The 27270-nt window shown below is 30.3% G+C and overlaps 1 protein-coding gene across 1 annotated transcript; it reads left to right on the top strand.

Annotated features, from left to right (window-relative positions):
• Positions 1–1344: 1344 nt before the first annotated feature.
• LOC132760283 (cyclic nucleotide-gated channel rod photoreceptor subunit alpha-like) lies at positions 1345–27270 on the top strand. Its single transcript, XM_060752242.1, has 20 exons — positions 1345–1793; positions 9292–9466; positions 15182–15256; positions 15850–15927; positions 16241–16348; positions 16754–16859; positions 17126–17174; positions 17767–17931; positions 18416–18494; positions 18947–19065; positions 19348–19440; positions 19777–19873; positions 20112–20258; positions 20441–20550; positions 23793–23862; positions 24352–24407; positions 24755–24915; positions 25231–25289; positions 25636–25671; positions 25894–27270. The coding sequence occupies exons 1-20, from the start codon at positions 1744–1746 to the stop codon at positions 26641–26643; spliced, it is 2583 nt and encodes an 860-aa protein (XP_060608225.1). The 5' UTR covers positions 1345–1743; the 3' UTR covers positions 26644–27270.

The following is a 27270-nucleotide window of genomic DNA, read 5'->3' as shown; positions in this document are numbered from 1 at the left end:
ACGAATGCAATATTCCCCTCTCTGTATACATATTTAATCCATTTGACAGAATGTTTCGAAGGATTTTGAAATTGATGTAGGATAATCAATGTAGCATTATTTTATTAACATGTTTACAAAATGTTGCCGTTTACGTATCAAACAAAGTCCATTTACATTATCCTTTATTGTAACATTAAAGAAATTTTGATAATTTAAGCGGTAGGCACCAACACAAAGAAAAGCATACATAACAAAGGGTCTTCTTATATAACCTGGCTCTATACTAGTGACAAAGGTCTATCAGATGAGTATAGGTAAAAAGTTTGAAGACCACAGCCATTCATATTCACCACCATTTTTGAAACACTTGAATCGAATCATTGTGTTCAAGAAAGTGTCCAACTTAAAAGAACATTTACAAGCAGATGTTTCAAAATTAATCATTCCAATAGGTTTAAAGGTTAAATTCTACGTAATCTACATGACGAATGATCGCATGTTATGCTGTACTCGAAAGTGCCGGCGGCATTTTCAGTTTAAATGATATTTAAACACACGCTTTTTGCACGAGGATACCAACATAAGTGAAGCCTCTACCAATATTTTTTACGATATGAAAATTTGACAAAATGTTATTGAGACAAAATAGTGTACCCCGATTATATGTTCCATTATTTTCTCGTTTTTACCATCTTTCAGCTTTGATTCGTTTTCTCTACCAAAGCTTTACTTCATTTTCCCTCTTGAACCTTTGTATTTGTCAACTGAATAAGATTTATTAATTGTAATAGATTTTTCTTATAATACCATTAAAGTATGGTAATAATTTCACAGTGTACGCAACATGTTTCAAGATGTATTGCTCTACAAACTGCTATACGATCAATCTGGTTGCTTGTTTGTTTTAGTCCTATAGACACGCACACCATTAATCAAATTGGCGGCGACATATCTGTTTTAATATATCAAAGCCATAGGGTTTGTTTAGATTTCAAACATCATTTTGGTCAAATGTGGACGGCATTGGTTTTAAATAGTTAGTTTTATAGCCCTTTTCCTAGATTTTTGTGCTGTACAAATTGACGAACACTCTGTTATAGCTGGTCATATATATTTTGTCATTAATCAAACATATACATTATAACTTGTGTGCTTTTACATTCGTGATATGTATTTTATCATACAATTTTATGACAAAGCTTTTAAAACCTCCTACACTGTCGTTGTTATAGTTTGTAACCAGTGGGTGTAAGCTCTTTAAGCATGATATATCGGAGACAGTAAATTTCACATAATTTCTGTTTTAGATTACAATTTAAAAGGTAGTTTTGGCTTGAAGCATTGTTTTTAGTTTATCTTTGGCAAAGCATTTAGTGCTGTTATTTTACAGGCGTAGGAAATGATCAATAGTATACACAAATATGGCAACAAATAGATCGGTATATGATGTGTAAGGGCATTACAGTAACATGTAATCATTTTGTCAATATGAGCAGACGTACTAGTGCAGATATAATTGGAGTACTGATATGTGAAATTGAATTACAATCATATGTGATTAATGTTATACCATTTGCGCTAAATCAATGACCAGTGCGGGGAAACAGATGTTTCTAAATGATTTATAACCTTTGCTGCCGATGATGTTTTGTTATTTTTTCGCCACTTAATGGAGTTATATTTTAATAATATGATGTTATGCTAAATGATAAAAGGTTGGAATATTTATATAATCAGCGTTGAGTGTTATAACAACAAGAAATGCCTGCTCTTTCTCTACTCAACTCATGTTTAAAACGTAAAGGAAGTGTGTAAGTACAAAACATTAGTTTTATATAACATCATTCAGAATAGAAGTATATAGCATTTAATATAATGATTTCAATTTAAAATGCGTTTACACTTGATATTATTTATAATTTTGTTTTAAAGTCGTTCATTTGTATTCTTTAGCTGCATATCTTATTGTATACACAATTGTGTGTTTTTTTTAATGCGCATCAAACAATATTTACAGCTCTTGTAAGGTAACCATGATTTACATAATATCATATTATTTATTGTACATCCATTTCTTGGATACTTTCTGTTTGGTTTCTTTTTTGCAAACTTATTTATTTATTTTGCAAAATTTGTTTTATTTGAATACAAAGAATTCGAGAAGGTTTTTTTTGTTCATTTAGATGTTACATTTCTTGTTGTTATTTAAGACTTAAATTAAATCAAGTGCAATTTAGTTTCTTCTTTTAGGTATGAATACCCGCTCTACTCTCTTGCTACATGCATATTTAAGTATATAATATATCATTAAAATGGTTACTTTAGAATATATGTAGACGTGTAAGATTGTTAATTGAAATAAAAACAAGACGTGGTCGCCTAGACGGAGACCCACTGCTGTCCTACCACGTGTTTAATACAATGACGATGCATAAACTTCCACTTGGGTTATTCAGTGATCTGACGGTTGTTATTTTTATCAGAGCAAACATCAGCAACATTTAGGATAATTTTTACATTTTATCAAGTACTTGTAAACTCAAGCCATTGTAAATACGAAAAATGTTACAATTGTTAAAACTTAAGTATTCGGGTCCGCCATAGCAATTTTCAAAGGGTTATATTAGCCGTAAAAATGCTAAAAGGCTTTTAATGTATTTTTTAAATTGTGTATTGAAAGTTTAAAAGGTTATTATATAAAATTTGATATACATCAGTTGCTTTCGTATTTTCTCCGTTAAAAATATAAAATAACAAATTGTAATTACCGTCCTAAGTTGAATTACTGAAACAATAACTTAGTAATCAATTTCTGTCTAGAATTTCATAATTGACGTTTGTCCTTTGTAAAGTTTAATTTTTATAAAATTGCGAATACTCTTCCTCGCTTTAAGTTTATCAAATGGAATGAAAAAATAAAAATTCTAGAACAACAAAATACAATTATAAGTTATTTGAATAGTTATTATTCTTAATGTATATATGCACTAAATTGTATGATTATGTGGAATCCGTAGACTTTTTGATTTGAAATTTAACATATTTGTATGTGAATGGTAGAATCTTGGAGTATACTGGCTCGTAGTTTCATTATGAAAAATGTTTTTATAAGAACGAAACGTGTGCTGTGTTTGACAGGTGGTTATTATGTCTTTATTGAGCATCTGCAAGAAGAAGACTAATGTCTGACAACGCGTTCCAGATTTATCGAAAATGTTATACAAGTGGCACTTTATGTCTTTTATTTTTGTAGCAAAATTGATTTTAAGTTGTCAATTTTAAGAATACATTCTTTTATAGCTACTTTAATCTTTTGAACGTGTAATCAACTGCGACCTTTGATAAAGCATGTTAAATGAAATTTAGGAAATATGTCTTATAATAGTTCCCTCCATGATATGTTTTATCATTTCTTTCCAGTAAATTCATTTAACAATTAATCAATTATTTTGATAAAACGTGTCTAAAATATGTTAGAGGCTACGAAATTCCTAAGGACTTTAATATTACTATTCCTTGTGTTTTAGAATTATATCCCTAGCTCTCAACTTTAACCGAAATTCCTTTTGCAAGCCAAACCTCCCGTTTTGTATATAGTATGTATTCTGGTAATTTTGCTAAATTCTTACTACACTATGAATAATTATATACACATGTACTGCAAGGAGCATCGTAAAATATTAATAATACTATAATAAACATGAACGATTAAAATTGTATTTTTTAAAGATAGATAAGAACAGTTTCTCCCGGTCACACATATCATTTTTTCTGAATAGACAATGATGGTGTTAAGGAACTTTTTTGCGAAAATATTGTTACACGCAAATTATATTCGGTATATTGACAAATACATTAATACCAATTTTATATGAAACGCAAATATTTTAATTTTGGCAGACGTTTTACTTCATTCTTTCTTAAGGATGGATGAGTTTGATCAAATGAAAGTTGACGACAAGAAATAATTGTGTAATTAAGTGAAAACGAGTACTTGAATTACTTGAAAGAACCACTTAACACTTGGACGCTAACACACAATTATCAGCAAATTCTGTTGCCCGCGGGGTTCCTGATTCGTATTGTGCCCATTACATACAACGTTTTGCTTATCATTTTCGTTATTTAACCGATTTTTCCCGTGTTTTATGTACATAAATAAACTTTTATTCAATTTGCTAAAATCATCTATTTATATTACATGTAAAACATTTATATTATTTATTTTACTCTAAGCAGAAATCGAAATTTTGTTGACATTTTCATACTTTTTTAAATATGTGAAATGATGACAACACAACGTTAATTTAAAAGTACATGTATCATGAACATATATTTTTTTAAGTTCTTAAGTGGTTTTACATTGACCATTCATAAGTAGAATCTCTTTCATTTACTTTCTTAAGATAACACTTATAAGTGGCAATTGTAATCTCGTGGTATATTCTATTTTATTATATGATCTAAATATAGCTGCAATCTCATTGGTCCAAACAGTAGTCAACAGAACTTTTTATAAAATCATATTTACTGGGTGTAGTATCATATTCACTGGCTGAATTGGATTTTCCCAGTCTAAAAATAGATTGAGACTCATATTCAATGATCCTACACCGTAGACTGTTAATTACGCGTGTTGATTAAAAAATAATTGTTGCTTTTTGTTCTGTGTGGCATATTTCTCGATTGAAATATCAATACTTTTCTATTATACTTAAAGGTAACACCGCAATGATGAGTATAAACTTGAATTATTTTTGTATGCGCAGCGTTCGCGTAGTCGTTGCACGCCTAACACGTGCGTCTTTTTTCCCCGCGCTTCAACGAAGCAAAATTTGTACATGTATATAAAATTGTACTTTTGTGATTTTTTTTTTATTTCTTAGCCTATTCATATAATAAAACAATTATTGACTAGTGAACCATTGAATATGATGTGATATTCACCGGCAGAAAGTCATATTGACCTCGGCTATCGCCTCGGTCAATATGTCATCTGCCGGTGAATATCACATCATATTCAATGGTTCACTAGTCAATAATTGTTTAATATATATAGTCTATCTTCAAAAACCTCTCTGAGGACGAAGACAGTTGACGCGTCAAATCACTTCAAAGGTTAAATAGTGAAAAATAGAAGAAGACATTTTACAAAATATTTTATATAGCGGGAATTTTTAGAGTTTGTTAAAAGTAAATAAACAGTATAATATATATGATGTTGAGAAATGTTCAATATAGATGACAATTATAATGAAATGATTCAGATGTGGGCTTAGGAAACAAGTTCCATTTTAACTAAATTTTGATTGTAAAAATTGTCATTTTGTTGTCTGATATTTTCAGACAAAATATAGCTAGATTCATAATTAAAGCACATGTTGTCTGTAGCAACGCTAGAATATTACTAAAATAACTGATAAAGTACATGTATGTTCATCCTTATTAAAACTATAACGAAATCTAATAACACATAACTTCTAATAACTTATATAATATATTTCACTGACATGTAGATTTATATATAAAAATAATTTTTAAATAGTAATGATGGTTGACTTTGTACAAATCAAATAGAAAAAAATATTCTGTTTTGTCCAGTTTTGTGACTGTGCGATAGTGTTGATTGCCAAAAGCAATATTTATGATATCACATTAGTTTCCTATAATGTTGGTAATATGTGGCTGTGAAGAGGTAAAAGTTCTGGTTATTGGTTTTAGCCACATTTAACATATCACATGGGACTGTGATTGTCTGTTATGAATGTGACACAGCGCTTCTTCCTGTCCTTGGGAAATTTTCAAGCCGTTTCCTTGAAGTTAGTTTGTAATAATTCCCAGAAAGTAAAATGTACTTTGTCAGAATGTTTTTTTTTTCTATTAAAAATCTGAAAACGGGAAATCCTTTGGAAAAAGTCAAACTAGCTAAATTACACGAACTCTCGTTTTGACTAAATCTCTTCATGAGTGATACTGGATATGTGCATCGCCCCTATCCCCTCCCACCTAGCACCGGCAAATTGAATATCTTTGAATAAATGTAATTAGAAACTCTTATCATATAGATTTAAGCAAATGATATTGTAACTCATGTTAAATATGTTTACTTAGGATTTCATAAATTCATTTTTTTTCCAGATAATTGAAATACCAAAAGGCTGTCCAAAAGTTAGCAATATTAATTACACTACAAAGCTCCTGTTTATCCCACATAATGCTAGGGAGACAAAGCGCCTACTGATAAATGCAGCAACATGTATAATTTACATGTATTTTTACTTTGATTTTAGTGATTTGAATCATTTGTTGGACATGTAAAAGCATTTTGTTGTTTTTCATTTATAACTTTGTCTGAATCAAGACTTATTTGCATTATTAAGAATTTAGTAGAGACATTTCTTTTATTTAGAACCAGATGAGTGAATTGGTATTGATTTATAGAAGATGCTCATCTCGTGTCTGTTGATGCTCTTCTTTGATTGCCTTCTTTCGGGAGTAGAATGGACTGTAAAATAATAGATACAAAAAACTTGTAAGAAAGAAAGTTTGACAATATACTAAATGGATTAAAATGTCAAGGATTAAATTCTTTCTGTCTAGAAAATATAATGAGCGAAAGAGGTTTGTTTTTCATTGTTCATAATTTTTTTTATCTTTTTCACTTTTAATGTTTTTTTTCCATTTCAGAATGTTAAAAAAAGAATTGTATTTTGTATAGATATTGACCTTTATTTGATTGTGAATAATCCGCACTTTATGAATTCAATCAAAATCAGAAGACACTCGAAGTGTTTATTTTTATTTGTTTTGTTTTAGATATAAAACTTGTGTTCGGATTATAAAATAAAAAGAAAATGTCAGTAAATATAAAGAAAAGTTAGAAAAGTTTATAAGATAAACATAAGTGTGTTGAAGGGAAATTAATATGAATAACATTAAGGAATACTTCTTATTTCAGTGCAGAAATTTATTACATATGCTTTATTTATTACATTTCCTTTTTAAACATCAACTTGTATTTTTTTTAATTTTTATTATTAGAAATTATTGGTTGCCACCTGAGACAAACAGACGCATATAGCTTATTTCTATGGCATTAGAACGTGCGCTATCTATTACAGTAAATTTTCTCCCTAAAAAAACTAGGTCATTTCATGAACTCAGAATACAAATGTTCTCAGTTTGAGGACATGATTTGCTTGTTTATAATAGGGAAACAAATTACCTGATACTAATAAAAATACTCATGAGGCTAATTTACGTAATAATGTCACTAAATTATGCATTTACTATGCATACCTAGTTAGGAAATACCTATTTCATTGCTTCGTCGGATGATGCATACATTTGTTATTATTGAAAGGATACTCTAGATTATGTTAAATTTGGGATACACGGGAGATATATGTTTTCGGACAACTTTAATATGCATTGTCTAGTCTTCATCTTATTTTCTTTTGTACGATTATTAGAAAAGCTAAATTGCAATTTTGCAAAGAATATACACGTCATTTCCGCACAAATGTCATAGAAACATAACGGAAACCCATGGCTATGACAAACGCTACATGCTTTATATGTTATTTTTATTCTTTGGCTAAAATATTTTTATGTACATGAAATGCTGAACATTTACGAAGTTTCAATTCCTTTAAGGACAAGATGTCATGACCTTTCATTTTCTTTTTTTGTATTGACGGTTACTTTCGAAATTATTTCAAAACGATAAAAAACTTATGTTCGACTACAAGGAATTACATCGATGAAAAGTCAAATAAATTCAAAGTTCACAATTCAGAAGATATAAACGTCATTGTTGATTCATGAGAACTAATATTTACGTCATCGCAATATTGTTATGTTTTTCTTGGTCCTTTTAATATTGAGGTTTGAATACCGCTACAGCCAGTAATAGGGCTTATTTTCACGTAATTTTGTTGTGGGAATCACACTTTTCCAGAACTTTATACTTCTCAACAAATGGTTTCAAATGCTTTGTGGTAGTTGTAATAAGTTGGCCCGTACTCCACTTCAGTATTGTTATATTTTTCTTGTCCTTCGTGACCATTGATTCCACTTCTTTTTAGTGCTGAAAATTGAGTCCCACTCAAGCCGGTGCTAAGGGGCTTGAGGGATGTTGCACTTTTTCATTATCCCTCATGTGCAGACTCAATCAAACTGAGTATGCAATTTTTCATGTAATTTTGTTGTGATTAATGATTCCGAGGGGTCACACTTTTTCCAGATTTTTATGATACACACTTCTTTCATTTCCTCCATCAAACAGAGACTGTAATATGACCTCTTTCATTGTTTTCATGATCTCGAATCGTCTTCCTGTTTGAGTACCCTTCCTTTCTCGTCATAATTTTCTTGAAATTCTATTTATTTTACATCACATAAAAACAAGAAAAGGGTAAAAACCTAATGCATATCAGGTCCTCTATAATATAGCAATGTCATTCATTACATAATTGATGGTAATTTGACATTTGATAGAAAATATTCGCTATAATTCATATGATAATTTGTGATAATTGTAGTATGAAACAGTTTTAATTTAGCACATAATCTTCTGATAGATATTGTTATCGGACTAGTAATAACTATGAATTTCTTAATAATTGCAACATTTTAAGCTATAAAATGTTAACATTTAAACAAACATGAACGAAAGCATTCCTAATATTATATATTGCATCTTTCAATTGTATCTTACTGCCTTTTAATAAATAAAAGCACAATTAAACAACATGATATTCAAAGCTGTCGAAAGTTACTTTTGATTTGATGCGATGAAAAGAGATGATTTAAATATGTACACTTATATCACTTCAAAACGCGCTGTTCTTAGATAATACAATGATTGAAAGCTTATCATGCACTTAATTAAGTACCGGGTTTAAACAATGACTTATATTGTAAGTAACTGTATATATGGAAACAATTTATAAGCCCAACAAATGAATTTGATCGATTGTTGTTTCCAGACAAGCATTAAGCATGTTTTTAACACGCAAATCTTGTCAATAACAAATACCCCTTTCATATGTTGTCAGGACCAGATGGTGCCTCATAGTGTTTTTCTATTGATATATATAAAAATGAAGGGTAACAAAGCTTTCATTTTTCCTTTTCTCCAACGATATGGATGAAAAGCATGACGTGTCTCTTGCTCATTTTTGTGGAAATTTGTAAGTTTGTAATAAGTGATTATAATTTCAGCATTGAATATACGCCTGTATTAAAGATATTTCAGTTGAATTTATAAAATTTAATATATATCATTTATATTTCATTATCTGTTAGAAACACCGACAACTTTGAACGTAGAGCACCAGAAGACAATGCTGATGCCGACGGCGAAGATAAGGATGAGGATGACGACGGACCTTCTGGTTTTGGTCACGTGGAAGATAATATAGAAACTGAAGAAGATCCACCCGAATGGGAAATGGGAATCCGGCGTTCTAATCAATCTCGGGTAAGTACCAGTTTTTCTTTTTACTGTCTATAAACATTATATGAATTAAGTTCATGTTTAACCTTTCAGTAATTCTTCTTTGCTTCAAATGGTTTTCTATATCTCACAATCTATACTAAAATGTATTTTGATGTACTTTTACAAGTAAAACTTTTCGAAATTAGTAAATATATATACCTGCAATATGATTATGTCATATTAAGTAACTATTTTACGCAGTTATAAATGCGGTACCTATTTTAGTGACAACAAAGCAAATTATTTGTAAAATACACAGCAAATTACCAGTTATTGTTAAAACCACATAACTATCAAAGTTTATAATTCTAGTTAAAACACTTTAATTAAATTTTGAATTAATTTTAATACACTCGTGCACGCACGTATTATAATTTCGAGATATGATTATATTGTAATTTATCTATTGACACCAGATAATTACAATACTTTGTTATGTCAATCATCCCGCCGCTTTAACTATTACATATAATTTGAAGATTCCGTTTTATTTGTACAACCATTCTTTTATAAGGATACTGTTTGCTAGCTAATAGCTCATCTATTTCTTGAAGATATGCGGACAACGAGTAGGCAGTCAGACAGACAGCTGATTGGAATCACCATTTGTTTTTGATAATAATTATTACAGATTTAGTCTTATACCAAATGACATCTCTGATAAAGATATACTGTGCTCACATTTGATATAAGAAAATATTGATAAATGCTACACAGTTTTTTTTGAAAATGTTAAATAAAAAAATTTTGACATGACACAAATTAGTCATGTTTAATATTCATTAAAGGTGGCCGCAATATGAAGGTATAGTGTCATTAAAAAAACTTTACTTTATCCGTAATAGGGACCGCAGATTCCCACTAATAGTTTATTCATTCTTTTTTCAAATTAGACATATTCATTGAAAATTTAATAGATTTCATTAAATGTCTCTGTTTGAAAGAAATATTTATGAGAAAGTATTAAATTAACCTGTCAAAAATAAATGTCGCGCACTATAAGGATAGTATTAATCTTAATATATAAATGTGTTATCTTTACAACTACATTTGACTATCAATTGATGAAACTACAATTTTATATTGAGCTTTTCATGTAACCTGCTTGCTTTATTATTTAGTCGTGAATTATGTATCACAATGAATCACAATGAATCAGAGTCAGACACCCACAGGAATTATTGACCTTAGTGTCCTTATTGCATTGTTATTGGGGGTTCAGAAAGGTTTTCGCTTTTTCGCTTTTTCTGTCTTCAACAGAAAGCTGTATTTTGCTTTATTCGTAATGAACCATAAGTGTGCAATAATTGTTACGAAACAAGAACGAACCTTTATAATTCTAAATAATCATATTTGTAAAAAAAACTTCATTCCATGTCAAACGAGCAAAATGCTACAAATAATTAACGTAAATCTTCTGTCATTTCAATAATCTGATAATATTTCAATATTCATGGTACTTATATATCGGATTTTTTTTATTTGAAAACGTAATAAAAATTTACATCAATTAACAATTAATGGGTATGGCGGCATGGCCGAGTGGTTACACGTTGGAAAAGTAATCTAAGAATTGCTGGCCGCATGGTTTTCAAGCTTCGTTAAGGGCAAGCTGTTGTTTTCTTGAGCAAGAAACTTTACACTCATCGCTTAGTACTTGTTAGTTCCTAGAACGAATTCACGAAACTTATAGCTTCCAACACAATCGAACTAAAACAAATTCGTTTAAACTAACAAGTAATAGTGTATATGTATTTGTTTTTATAATACCGAAAAAAGTCACAACAAAACATTTTTCTTTGCGGTTTTGAATTATCTAGATATGTATCGTCAATGTACAAATTTGCTCCATTTATGTGACCACTAATGTTGTTAAAGAATCTGGATATAAGTTCAGACTTCGTCTCTCTCATTGATTTGTTAGGATTAAGTGTAGCCGACCTTAGCTAATTAACTAAGACTGTCCTTAAACATTGTTCACAGTCATGTTTCATTTACATAATCCACATGTACTCTATCATTACCGGTGTTATATACTTTGATTATATACAGTTCTCTTATTCATGCAACGCTCATAATAAATTGATCTATTATAAAGTTAGCTTCTCAAAAACAGTATGTTATACAAAATCATTTTTAATGTTCAACCAATGTTTCTGTAATGTTTCTGTACATCTTGCAAAAGCAATCCTTATTTATTTCATATTGAAGTCTATAAGGAATATCTTTATTTTGCTGTTAGAATAGACGTTATTTATGTGGAAATTATCCGTCATGCTATATTCACTAGATGAATGTCTGATAAAAACATTTTCCGAAGTTAGAAATGAATGGATATGAATGACAGTTTTCGATTACGGACTGAAGAAATACAATCCTTAAAGACAGAAAGTGATTTCAGACTAATAATTTACACTTCACGGTTGTCATTTACAGGGCCAAAATAACGAATTACGAAGTTGTGATCGATAGTTTAATAGAGAAACTGTTGACTTTTTAGCTAGGAAAAGTTTCAGCGTATGTTTCAATTTGTACGGATATATTCACGTTTTTGTGACAATTGTCTACATGAAAATGTTACTCATTGAACAATAATGACATTTAGATGTCATTTAACACAAAGAAACTTCAAAGTCAAGATAATAATTGAATATGTTTAGAGTAAGAAGTAATGAATGACAAAAGAAGTTTAAAGCATCTAACTTAAAATAAGGATAAATTCTTTGTCTTCTATGTGAAAAATGGAAGTGGTATTAGTTAGAAAAATCATAATTATTTTCAAGTGTCATAAAGATTCTCGCCTGTTATTTTCAGACTAATTTAGCAAGACACGCATGCTGTCAATGATTTTGCAGGAACATCTGTTTCCAGTCAGACAGGTTCCTGAATAATGCATGAAGGGAAATATGTTTTGTATGTTTCCTATTATTGCATGTTTTCATGCCATATTCCATATTCGTCATCATTCCACAAATAACAGCCTGCTTCGCCATTATAAAAACACGAAATTTGAATAAATGCTAAACATTTTCTTTATTCTTATGAAGAGAAAAAAAAACACATTTCTTTCTTTAAATGCTTTTAAGTCGGCCTTCTTTAAATCTTATCAGAACAAAAAATGCTAAACAGAAAATATGGTCTGTTCTGATGATGCTTATTACCCTGTATAATGCTGTAAAATTGAACTATTAGTTTAGAAAATTGAATAAAATTTGTAGTAAAGAAACGATCATATATCCTATTGCTTTCTTAGAAAATGAGCTCATTTTCTCTTTATGAGATATTTTTAGTTCTAAAAGACGCAATATTCTTCCGAAGGGACATATCAAATTTCAGAAACGCTTATATGTTTAACAAAGTGAAATAATTTAAGAAGGATTATTGCTGGTGTTTTTTGTTCATCTTCTAAATATATATTTATTGTATGCTAAATAAACATCAGCCGATACTCTTTCATTACGTTATAACGATATCATGTTAAGCATAATCATATAAAAAAAGGAAATTCACCAATAAACAAGAAACAATTTTAGTAAAGCCTTTGTTCCTAATCTGGTTCAAGTTCTCGGTTCATTTATATTGTATTACAAAATGACCATCCTGTGAAACCTTTGGGACTACTTCAACGCATATAATCATTACAGGGGTAATATATTAATATACAATCATAATATGTTACACTCTTTTTCACTGAAACTATCGTCAAAGTTAGTCTGTTAGTTCTGTTCTTGGAAGACAGTCCAAATTGTTTAACGTTGTTTAGTTTTAATCTAGTTTGATTGTGTTGTAAGCTATAAGCTTATTGAAACACTTTCGAATCCGTTCTTTGAACTAACCAGTACTTAACAATGAGTGTAAATTCAAACTTAGATGTTATAATAAATTTTGACTGAATTTGATTTCAGTGACTTTATTGATTATTGCTTCCCATCACTATTTTCGGTTAGCTACCAACATAAAGTAAAGTAAATCATTTTACAGAACATAGATAACATTTATCAATTATAACAATTTACAAGAAAAGTTACTGATTTTGAAATAAAAATATAAACAGTCTTATTATATCAAAAGTGTGCTGGTAAATGCAAAATTGGTAAGATGAACAATATAAAATATTTCAGTTTCCGAATGAAATTGGATTGAAGAAAATATCGGTTTAGTATTTTCCTTATTAATATACAATCAAGATATAATAAGAAAACATAGCCTATGTTACATGTTATGATATGTTCTATTTTTTAAAGAATTTTGGAACTATAATGGAAAGGAAAAAATAGTATCATTCTTCAACTCGTTGATGTTGGCTGAGAGTCTGTTGAACTCAATGACAAGACTCACATCCCCAAATAATATGCGTGAATATGTAAATTGATATAGAGATTATTCGATCATAAAATTTAAAAATTTCAAAAATTTTAAAGAATAAATAAACCTCATTCCCAAACCGATACACACGGTGAACGATACTTTTTTTTCTCCACCGACACTAAAGTAATTCTTATGGCAATGACAAAACCATGATAAGATACGTTTATCGAAGCTATAAATAATATGATATAATAGCCAGACTATGTCGCCTGTCACATTTCTATTTCTAGCACAAATTATTGCAATGCTAACATTTACTTAGCATTTAATTACCATAATTGTAGGTGAATGCTCTAAATTAGATTTCTGGTGATAATTATAATTTTATTTTCTGATAAATGCGACAAACACAGTGTAAATATTATATTAAAATACATGTCACGTACATGCAAGTTATATAATGAAAAAAATATAACAAAATTATGAAATATCGTAAGAATAAGTTAAAAATATTCTCCATATCATACAAACATCATGCACATTTCGTGTGGTCTTTTGTTTAGAAAATAAAATACCGAAACTGATACAAATAGCTTGGAATATTTTGTTTTATTACAATCAATATTCGCATGCCATTCACAGAATAAGTGTCATTTCTCTCCCATACTCGATGTCAGACACACGCAAATATACGTCATTTAAAATGACACTATTATTATCTTTTATATGATTTATACTTCAGAGATATGTTTTCCAGGAATAATGATGTGTTGCAGGTACATGTACATGAATGCTGTATTTCCGAACGTTGAACAACTTTTAATATAAATTTGCACAAGAAAGTGAGGCGAAAGAATACAATTGCGAAAATTAATAACAATTTAAAGGCAAATTAAGCCTCAGAAATAAATATTTTCCGTCTTCTTTAGAAACGTCAAAGATTAATAATTTGTTATCAATAGATTAGGAACATTTCTATTTTTATTCAACTGAAGAAGGTAGCGTTCGGTGTGAAATAATGTGTCATAAAGGTTGCAAAATGTAAACAAAGTAATATTTGGATCTCAAAACAATATAATGAATCTCTTTAACTATAGCAACTGCCAAAAGAGCGAAAGAAATAATAGATGGTTCATCCACATGAGTACCTTTTTGGAAAATAAAACAGGAGACCAAAAATTATCAGTTTTTGAGAAATAATATAATATCATTCTTGAGCTTAGCGGGCTTATAAATGTAATTTATATGCTGAAATAAACTTTAATGGCATGGAATTTCAAATCATTCAAAATACAACTGTATCATCAGCTTTAACTTTTCTTTTCAAAGCTACTATAAATGAAATCATTAAATTGTGTTATGAAATCAGATATTTTTGTATCATTTCAGGGTTCTAGACTAGAGGATCTCTCATTGTCTGACATTATTCTAGATCCTGACGGAAACATAACCTACTACTGGCTGGTAAATAATAACTTTTGATACATTTTTCTAGACCCGCTGCATCAATGAATCCAATACTTTAAGTGTTTAGAACAAAATATATTGTTTATGTCTGTGTTAGAGAGAGAGAGGGCGGAAACTGATAGATGTTGCAAATTTTGTCTCATGATCAAAGTCATTAAATCCGAGTCTGTTATTTTCAACTTTTTTTTGTATTTTCATTACTCTCAGGGGTTGTTTTTATTTCTCTCCAAAATTAAGATATTATGTGATTACAAAACTAATAATATTGGACGAGAGCACACAGTTGTTTGACCTATATTGGGTGATATGCTAGTCCAGTTCAAAGGAATCAGTAATGTATTCAACAATTGATAATTGCCTCTTTTTTCACATCCCCATTACTTCTAGTACAATAAATATTTTATATAGATTTTTGGACTCTTAATTGATATATTTGGAGATATCATGTTCAAATGCTGTAGATTCAGTACTTAAATTTTATGAAGTGTAATAATGTAATTTTTATTGGTTTCCATATCAGTATCAATTAATTGTCTTTTAAGAGTTTATAAGAAAAATTTCTTATTTGTTATGAATGATATATTTTCCAGGGTATTGTTACCATCGCCGTTATCTACAATATTGCTGTCATAGTCCTACGACTAGCTTTCCAAGAAATGAGGGACCCGGTTAGTACTGACTATAAGTCATAATTTAATCCGGAAGTGTTCATGATTATTTGGCTTTTTATAACGAATTGTAATTAGAAACCAAAACGCATGTACTGGTGTTATTAGTTTGAGCTTTTACGAATCATTCAGGAACATTTTCCTCCTTCTTGTCCACCTGGTTTATACTTGTTTTCTCTTTATATCGTATAATATAAAATTTCTTGTATCATATAGATATATTTTTGTAACCAAAATCAACAGTTTTAACATCAATAATTTTGCCATTATTTTATCACGATACTAGTAATATGCAATGAACTTTTACCTTCAGGCAATGGAAGATTCTGTATTTTATTTGTTGGACACTATTGGAGATATTATATACATTCTTGACATATTCGTTCACCTTCGTATCTCTTATTACGAAGATGGGTGTCTGGTAAGAAAGCATTTATTTCTGAAATATTTTCTTAAATAATCTTACACGCATTTAATACCATATGCCATTAAAAGTCCAAAGTTTCGTTACCGTCATTTTTAACGTTTGGTCATTCACATTTCACAATGTACTATTAACCGATATTAATAATGCGGTTATATGAATAGCAAAAGCCATCTTAAGACAAATAATTCATAGTTATGAGTATAATCTTAGACAGCTTTAAAGCCAATTTGTGGTCATTAGGGATAAAGCCTAGACATTATAACGACAATATATTTATGATTTCATCATAAGATCGACTTTTTACGTGAGCTTTTCCAACAGACGTATGAACAATCGTAATCAAGATATAAAGCATTCTAAAAACATTTCAGGAATAATGTATATTTGAATTTTTAACAGGTATTGGATCCAATGAAAATAATGGAACAATATAAAGAAAGCAACAAGTTTAAACTTGCGGTATTTGCGATACTTCCTTTTGGTACTGTTTACAAGATAATATCGGGTATGTATATCATGACCTCGTTTTTGCTTTCTCCAGTAATGTTTAGTGCACGTTTTGATTGAGCTTGAGCTGTTTTAGATATGTCATATTTTTCTATATATTTCTCAAATGACGTTCTGTTTCACATGTTTATTTAGGTTTATGTTCTTGATCATTTATATATTGCTTCGTTTTTGAATTTGTGTTTTATTAGTTAAGTTTGCGCGATAAAATACTTTACATTCACATTTTAAAAAGATAATAAGTTTGCTTTAATTTGTTTGCAGGTTTCGGCAGTCTTTTATACATCGATTCATTTTTCTATATTTCCGGTTAGTGGATTTATTTATCATATCATAATTTTGTTTCGGGAACAAAATAAAGCACATTTACTATACATTCTTAATAACTTATGTGGTAGGCAAATGAAATGATGTAGTATGTTCTTGGCAACAATGATCAACCCATATTAATGGTTAGGGTAAGTTTAAAAGATATTTCAATAAAGAAAAAAGAGGTTCATTATTTTACAAAATACATTATGGTTCTACATTTTGAATTATCTGTCATAATCAATTAAAAAGACAAATAAGATACCCCAATTGAGTTGATTATGATACAATGTATAAGCCTTCCTTGTGGGTGGGGTGTTGCCTTTCAGTGTTGAGGCATCATAACTGCAACCTCCGTTTATCCCTGCGTAAGAGGCGACTAAATGGGTTCGAAAGAAATGGAGTCTTTGCATCTGTTAGTTCCAGTAGATGAGGTGGTTTCGACACCTGATGTTGCTTTAAGTTTGTATCACATAAGGTTAGCTTAAATCTCCACCTTTTCTGTTTAGGTGCCATGTGACCTTAATTGTGTTGGGGCACCGTAAAACCAAACCAATCAAAATAATTTATAAGTGATTTTTTAATTCATGTTTCAGTCGTACGAGGAATCCAAATCTGATCAGAGCTTTCAAACTAACATTGAACCTTTGGGTTGTTATCCATTGGATCGGCTGTGTATATTACGTACTGTCTGAGTATGAAGGCCTTGGTTCAAACAGCTGGGTGTACCCTAGTGGACAAGAGTATAGTTCATTCATTAGGTATGTATAATTCACAATACTAATTACACAAATACACTTGTAGGTGATATTTTATCATTTATTCTTATGGACTCACATATCAAAAATCGCTAAATATTAGTTAAATTGTTATTTAGCATGAGAACTTCATTCTTGTTGGATACTAGTTTACAGGCTTTTACGTGTGGAGCCTAGAATTTAATTTGGAAACATATATCAAGATTGTTACACCGTGTAAGTTTCTTTTGGAAATGTAAGTATTGAGGTACATCTTTATTTAATTTGCGGAAAACATGGAGCAATTTTATTTTTTAAAGAACTAATGAAGTTTGATTTAAATCAAATCATAAACTTTTGTAAACTCTATTTGAAAACATGTTTATTACGTTTATGTTTACAAAAGCTTAATGCCTTTTAGACATATTGAACCAAATGAAATGGAATACGTAATTTCATTTAATGTCGACAAAACTTTGATATTCCTATGATTGTAATCTTATTTTAGGAAGTATATTCGTGTAATGTATTGGTCGCTGATGACCCTGACAACAATAGGTGAGCGACCCCCACCTGAAACAGATCTTGTAAGTTTATTTTATTCTACAAACTTCTTAAGTTTCCGTCAAATTTTATGCTCCTTTTAACATCAAGAAGACTATCAAGTGGTTCAAATATCCATAATGTTTTGAAACAGCGACCAAAATATCACATTTAGTATCTTAGATTTGCTTGATAACTGACAGTTTAAACCTACATGTATTTTTGAAAAAATAAATCTTGATGTTGGAGATAAAAAAATAATAATTTTATTTAATTGTTGATGTTGACACTTGCCATGCTGTTAGTGACTTAAACAACCTATGCGACCAGTGCAGATCCGTGTCGTCTTATCATGGTCTGCAACTACAGGGTATTTACCTTTTAGAAATGTTTCATAAAACGATGAGTCGTTTTGGTGACATGTAAGATTTTCAGCGAAGTAGGGGCTTAAATGCTTATAATTAATCATGCTTACGTTCGTTATCATTCTTTACAGGAATTTGTATTTACTGGTTTGACTTTTCTTATTGGTGTTTTCGTGTTCGCTGCCGTTGTTGGTAATGTTGGTGACGTCATAAGTAACATGAACGCCGCAAGAACAGAATTTCAGTCAAGGTTTGGAGCACTTTTTTCTACAAACGGAAATTTTGTTTATTTAAAAGGAACTATGAACGTTAGCATCTCACTCAAAACCAATTTTCTTCACGTCAATGATTTATGATAATTGATAATGAGAAATAGATACATATCTAATAGCAAATAGTGTTTGATGGATATTGTTTGGTAATTTCTTCTGTTATGTTTAATATATGTCAACAGTCATATACTAAAATCAAATTTAAGACAAAAGAAACATATAATTTTCTGCAATCATGACAATTTTATCATTAATTTCAGAATGGATCAGATAAAATCATATCTTCAACACAGACATGTAGATGACAAGTTACAAAATAGGGTAAAAAGATGGGCAGAATACACGTGGAAACGGTAAATTTATATTAATTCTCCTAGATGATAATTTCTTTTTCACTTGTCACCTATTCCATGTAGAAATGTATGCTTGTATTTTAAAGCATGTAAAAGACATAACTTCTACATTCATTTATCTATGATATTTGTATATGCATATGATTATTTAAACAAACAATATCTATAAAAGTTTCCATATTTATTACCATAACATTAATTTTAACAAAGATTTACTTTCGTTGAATATATTTAGTTGATAATTAGAAATGAAATATTTTATTCTTTAAATGTTTATTAAGCAATAATCTTAAGCAAATGCAAAATAATATACATATCTAAAATTATTTATTACAGAACACAATCAATTGACGAGCCTTCTCTTCTGCAACTCTTACCTGACAGACTTCGGACTGAAATCGCTATAAATGTCCACCTTGATACATTAAAAAAGGTATTTATCATAAAAATAGTTATAGTGCTTGAATCTGTTTGTAAAGTTGAAATACCAGTTTAAAGACTAAGAAAATAGTTATGATTTTATGAAAAGGTTTAATCTACAGCTTCAGCATTAATGTTGTTATATTTAATTCAAAGGTATGACAGTAGCAATGCTTGGTTCAAAAGTAGTAATTAGTTTTCACCACTATACATATCACATACGAATGTAATGTGTAATAATCTTATTTAAGGTAAAGATTTTCGAAGAATGCGAAGAGGGTCTTTTACGTGAGCTTGTTCTCAAACTAAGGCCTCAAGTTTACTCTCCAGGTGATTTCATTTGTAGGACAGGAGAAGTTGGAAAGGAAATGTTTATAGTTAATCATGGCAAAGTTGAGGTAATGACTTTTATCTCTACATTTCGAACTTACATTTATTTAGCTATTAAAAACTAAAGGGCTTCTATACGCAAGTTTTACTTATGTATAAGCATTACATAGTATATTTTGTCTTTATTTCGAATTGTTATTGAGTAATTTCATACAAATGCTAAAATATGTTTTGCTTTTGTACTTTTCAGATATTAGTACCCAATCAACAAAATGGCCACCGAACAGTCGTTGCACCATTATCGCCAGGAAATTACTTTGGTGAAATAAGTTTGCTGAAACTTGACGACGGGCAAAATAGGTTAGTATGTCGCAGATAATTACAATTATTTAGCTGGAATTCATTTATTTTAAAAGTTAATAAACATGATGCGTTACAGTTTGTTTTGTTAAAATGTTTGTTATATATTGGACAATAACCAGGCTATGTATGGTGATTCAACAATGGATGGCAAAGATTTGTTTTAACAAAAATGTCGCATCAAATAAAATTTTATAATATAATTTTAGACCCTTATACGAAATCATTTCTTAAGGGCTGTTAATGTAACACATTAAATAGGTCATGACGCAAAAGTATGGAGGGTGATTTATGCCAAAATTACATCTTTCTTTCTTACGTTACATCGTGCTTTCTAACTTGTACATCGTGCTTTCTAACTTGTACATTTATTTCTGACATATACATCTTGCATTCTGACTTTTACATGTTGCTTTCTTACATGCACATTATGCTTTCTGCCGTGTGCGACTTGCATGTCGTTATTTAACGATCAATTATTATTCATTTGTTGATCTGGTATATTAATTCAATAAATTAACCTGCAACTGTTTGTATTTGGGTCTATTTACTCAGCTTGAATGACGAATGTCATAAGGTAGAATGCGCATAGCCGAAAGCCGAATGCAGCAAGCATAATACAACGCGACATCTGGTGTAATAATATGTGACACCCAAATTATGCTAACAGGTGGCGCTACAGTTATATTCTCGGTAAAGTCCGTATTGCGGTTCGGATTCAGTTTACCAAGTTACGTCCCTTTGTTTTAAAATTTCCATTTGCACTCATGGAAAAAATATACAAAACGATTTAGATTTAGGACAAATGATTTCATAATATTAATTGATGAGTAAATTAAAAACAAAATGTACAAAAACGTTCCAAGAAATGGTTATAAAATCAAATGAATTGTTTGTCATAGAAGATATTAATAAACATTTTTTTCTACATTCTCAGTGGTGTTTGTATTGCAAATACTATTGCCTTAAGGTATAAAACTTTTTTGTTTTGAATGAGTAAGATCTGCTATACATTTCCAATATCATGAACGCTTTAATTATAGAAAACTACTAATAAGGCATCTTCAGCCAAACATGCAATATTCATTTTATAACCATTTCTAGGGACCATTTTTGTACATTGTATTTTTATGTACTCATCAATTAATATTATGAAATCATTCTTACTAAAGCTACACCACGGTGCATATCTATATCGGTACCCTCTTTGCGAAATCTGCTCTGACGGTACCCTCTTTACACATGCACTGGTCATTCTCTGCTAAAAATAAGCCAGCGATGGATAACAATCCAGTAAAATTTCAATGTTATAAGGAAAGGGGTTTGACACGTACAAAAGATATATACCACGGAACACTAGAATGTTTTATTTATGTGCTGATTTGTCATGTGCCCGTTTGTCATGTACTGCAACTTCGCAATAAGCTACAAAAATCGACATGTCACCTCAACATACTTTTCGGGCTGCAATGAACCGTGGGCTTGATTATATATGCATCATACATATTTAATATGTTCATTTGCATATCATCTTCGGACAAATGGCAGTATATTGTCAAAAATAAATGTAAAATTCATAAAAACACCCAACTTTCGGTTTTGCAGCGTACCCTCATGACACAACATATGCTTTTATTACATTTGCGTTAATCGTTAAATAGGTATGTAATATTTCTTACTTTTATGTAAATATTACATACTTAACGATTAACGCAAATAAAAGCATATGTCGTGCCTCGTGGGTACGTATGTGTTAAAAAATGAGAAGGTACCTGTGATATAAAAATTCAAATGAAGAGAGGTAGCCAGTGCCGCTGCAAAAGAAAAAAAAGGCAAAACTGTCTTAAGTCTGACAGACTAGACAGTTTTGACATTTTATTTTAATTTTTTTTCTCAGAATCAGCTGATTTTGGCAGCAGTTCCTTCAGTTTTAAGCTGACACTGTGAACAAGAACCTGGGCCGTATTCATAAAGCAACTTAGTGGGAAAAAAAGACATTTTTTTGACAAGTTGAATTTAAAAAATCTAACGTGTGTACAAAATTAGTTTGAAAATAGGCAAGAAAATGTCCTAATTAATAAAAACACATTAAAAATGTTGTGGATGGTCACAGGTATTGGAAATAAGCCATGTCAAAATTTAAGAACTTTTCAAGAGGATGAAATATTTTAATAAGAAGTTTTTTATGGCCCAAGCACTTTGAACAATGTTGAACAACTGTTCTATTTTATAATTATTTTGTTGATGAAAAAAAATATTTCTAAAACCATTGATTTGGAAATGTGCAACTTGTCATTGTCAGCTGGAAATATAATTTGACCTACAGAGTTTCATTAATAAATATAAAAATTGGTTAAATCGTTTCCATGAGTGCAAATGGAAATTTTAAAACAAAGGGACGTAACTTGGTAAACTGATTCCGAACCGCAATACGGACTTTACCGAGAATATAACTGTAGCGTCACCTGTTAGCATAATTTGGGTGTCACATATTATTACACCAGATGTCGCGTTGTATTATGCTTGCTGCATTCGGCTTTCGGCTATGCGCATTCTACCTTATGACATTCGTCATTCAAGCTGAGTAAATAGACCCAATTACAAACAGTTGCAGGTTAATTTATTGAATTAATTTACCAGATCAACAAATGAATAATAATTGATCGTTAAATAACGACATGCAAGTCGCACACGGCAGAAAGCATAATGTGCATGTAAGAAAGCAACATGTAAAAGTCAGAATGCAAGATGTATATGTCAGAATGCATAATGTACAAGTTATAAAGCACGATGTACAAGTTAGAAAGCACGATGTATCTTAAGAAAGCAAGATGTAATTTTGGCATAAATCACCCTCCATACAAAAGCATCATGATCAAACATCGTGGTTGTATATATTTAAATAACACTTATGTGCGCTCTTTAATAACTTTGATAGATATTTTAAGAAACGCTTTTATAAGATAAAAGATAACGAGTTTCCAACGCATTGCATTTAATGCATAAAAAGGAATACCTTTTAATTCCTGGTACAGATGGAAATAGAAATCGATTGTATTAAATAGATGTCTAAATAAATACTTATCAAACAATCTTTAATGTCGAATTTACATGATTTTTATAATAAACTCCAGAAAGATGTTTTTAATAATCAAATTGTCTCATTTAAACGGTTTATAATATTTTTATTTATGATTTATGAAGATATTAACAATTAAGCATTGTATTTGATGATGTTGCAGACGCACCGCGGATGTTAAAGCTGTCGGGTATTCAGAACTGTTACGTTTGTCCAGAAAGGATCTCATGTCGGTATGATGTAATGCTTAATCACGTGGTGTCTATAATTATATACTTCTTAAGTGACACCATTTTGACTTTATTTAGAGTAAATTCCGGAAAATATGTCGCATGAATAACGCAATTTACAGGATTAAATCAGTTAGAAAAAAAAAGATGTAAATTATGATGCCATCTGGCAAATGATGTCACTAAAACATTACAGGCGGAGCATTATGAAATGCGATATATGCCCGCCTTGTAGCTTTTGTATTTGATTACTGGTGCACTCGCTCTGGTGATTAGGTTTAATTTCAACACGTCTGACATTGCATTGTTATGTATACCCCTGAATAAACTACTGGATTGATTTCCTTATTTGTTAAATATTACAAATATGCCGCTTTCTGTTTGTTTGCATAAATTTTATAGTACATGCATATTAAATGTTTTAGGGTATTAAACCAGAAACATTTTTGTCTGTAAATAAACGAATAATGCTTTGATATGTTGCAATTTCAGGCTTTAGTTGAATATCCAAATGCAAAGAGTATTCTCGAACAACAAGCCAAAGAAAGGTGAATAAATGACGTTTTATTATTGCAATAAAGAGTTCAGGTGATGCAAAAGAATGACACTTTTCTTTTTTAGATATCAATACATCAATATACTGATTTTCTGAAAATGATGTTCCTACAATAGTTCAGTCAATCGTCTTCGACAAGTAAACCATCCCGTATGCATAGATAATCTCGACACTTTTAATCTTTTGTTCGGCTGTGGCCGTCAAGATCACTTGAGAATCACAAATAATAATAATAATAATAATAATAATAATGATGATAATAATGATAATAATAAATTAGTCGATATTTACCAGACTCAAAACTAGAACATAACTTGTGTAAGATTTTTCTCTCCTCAGAATAGAGAAGAATAAGGAGATGCGTCGTGCAAGTACACCTGACGAATCTTCCCCGCATTCCGTTGACATGTCGTCGGATGATCAACGGCCGGGTAAAAAGAAAGATCTTCTCCTCAAAGTTATCCGGTCATCCAACTTTAGGAAGCTTCTATCTTCAAGACGTAATATATCTATTATTCTTATTATTCTATATTATAACTTTACGGATTTTTTTACTGGTACTCATGGAAAATTAGATACTTTAAAACTATTTACTTTTTAATTGCTTTTTATATAAAAAATATCTTACTATTTGATCGTTTATTGATGAATAGTTTTGTGTTAAGGAACACATATTGTTCAATGTCGTGTGGAACTTCTATTAACTTATTTTAAAGTGTTTTGATAACCTTCAGGTAAATTAAATCTGTAATTTTTGGGCTGGAATATAGTTCAGCAATTTAAAATGTTCATAAATACTTTATTTTTTTTTACAGATTCTGAGATGAACGAATTAAAAGAGGTTATAGGAGAGCTGAGGCAATTCGATAGTCAAGTACGTTTTTGTAATTATCTTTAATAAAAAATGTGTTTTTGTAAAAATCGGGATAGTTTTACACTAGTTGGAAAAAAGTTGCGTTTTATAATATTTAATTGTTACAGCATATCTAAGATACTGGCCTTCATAGAGATTGAAATGAGTTTGCTTTGTCATTGATTTTACTGTTGTGATTTATAGGCTAGATATTTATCAAATCTTGTAAAGTTGTTAATTTGTTTTTAAAGATGATACTTTCCTCTTTTTCATTTTGATTTTGAACTGTTAAAATATTGCGCAAAAAATGTGTTCATGATCAAAGTAAAAATTTTATTTATTAATGAAATATTATTTTGATTTTCAGACAACTAGAGATTTAGTCCAAAGTCTTCAACAAAAAGTAAGTTTGCACATTTTCGAAGATTTTAGTTTTCTAATAAAATTGTGAAAAACAGAATCCTTAAGAAAGTCCAACATGACAAAATTGTAAAATGTTGCAGGCTCGGTTTGATTGAGCCTGTACCTGCCGAGCGCAATAAAATCAAACAAATATATTTCAGATAACTGAAAAAGAAATCTACAAATCTGAATGTTGTAAAAGTAAACTGTTTACTTTTTTCAGAATGACTCACTGCAAAAAGAGTTGGATAAACGAAAGAAAGAAATTTCTGTGCTAAAACGAAAGTTATTGCAGCCAAAAGAACAAAAGTCCTCACAAAAATCTTCTCATTTGTCGTCAAGGGGTTTAAAATCAAGTAACGTTGGTGAAATGTACACGTATCCGGTGACGATGAACAGTATTTGTAACGGAGGGGGCTCGTTGCATGAATGCTCTAGCTGTATAGCCCAAGATATGTCGCCAAAATTATGTCGATCAGTATTTAGCCAACATCAGTCGATACCAAGCGCAAGATCACTTAAACATTTGCCTGTGTGTTCACTACAAGAGTTGGAAAAAAACTGTAAATGTCGCTCTCTCCGGCACTCTTCCTCCAATCCTGACGTCTATAAGGGTGGCAACTTACCCATGTTGAGGTTAAAGCATTCTAATCTTGAGCAAAGTCCATCCAAAAATAATAAGTTTCAGACTTTTCGGAATGCATATCAAATGCAGGACAAAATTATTAACGGTGATGTACGGAATGATACCTCAAATAACAAATGTTCGAACAGTAATAATCATAGTGAAGCAGACGTTATTGACCAAGAGAATGACAATGAACAAGACCATTGTGAAGCTCAAGATATTCAATCCATTGAAAGCCTTCTTGATTTAGAAACGAGCTTCTTGACAGATAGTTCAGTACACTCTTCCGACCGTTCATCGGATGAGCACAGCGATGTCGAATTTGACATATCGTACGAACCATAACACTATATTGATTTTGATACCCTATACGAGCCGTAATAATGTCTCAAATTTGATTTTTACGACCAGCCGTAACACTGTCTCAATTTTGATATCACGAACGGCCATACCACGCTTTGTATAGATTATAAAAGTTATAGACCTGCCTCAATTGGGTATGGTGCTCGAACAGAAACACTTTCTTTACATTAATACAAATAAAATTTCGACCTTTTTCTCCAACGCGCCATATTTGGATGTACATTGGATATGGCTCGATAATTTCGCGGAGTCTTTACTCCTTAATGTAAAGGACACAGTGTTCTAGAAATAACTACTGGAATTTAAATGCAATAAACTGTATTTATTTCGTAATGCATAAAGAATTTATGTACCAAAATGCTTTAACATTTTTGAGCGATTTTTGACGCTTATTTGTATTTCCAAATTTAGTGATATTTGAAAAATTTCGAAGCATGTAATTTTGCTGGAAATCGTATATGATCTTTTGTTGAGTAAACTGTTGATGGTGAGGGTAAATGGTTATCTTGAATTATTTGTAAGGATCTGTGTAAACGTTGTCTTTCAATTTGTATATACATTGTTATAACGTTGTTCATTTAAATAAAATGTTGAATTTTGTTTGTGTTA

This window comes from Ruditapes philippinarum, unplaced genomic scaffold (genome assembly GCF_026571515.1).
Source record: "Ruditapes philippinarum isolate M1 unplaced genomic scaffold, ASM2657151v2 ctg534_1_1_1_1, whole genome shotgun sequence".
Taxonomy (NCBI): domain Eukaryota; kingdom Metazoa; phylum Mollusca; class Bivalvia; order Venerida; family Veneridae; genus Ruditapes; species Ruditapes philippinarum.
This window is presented reverse-complemented; position numbering and strand designations above follow the sequence as displayed.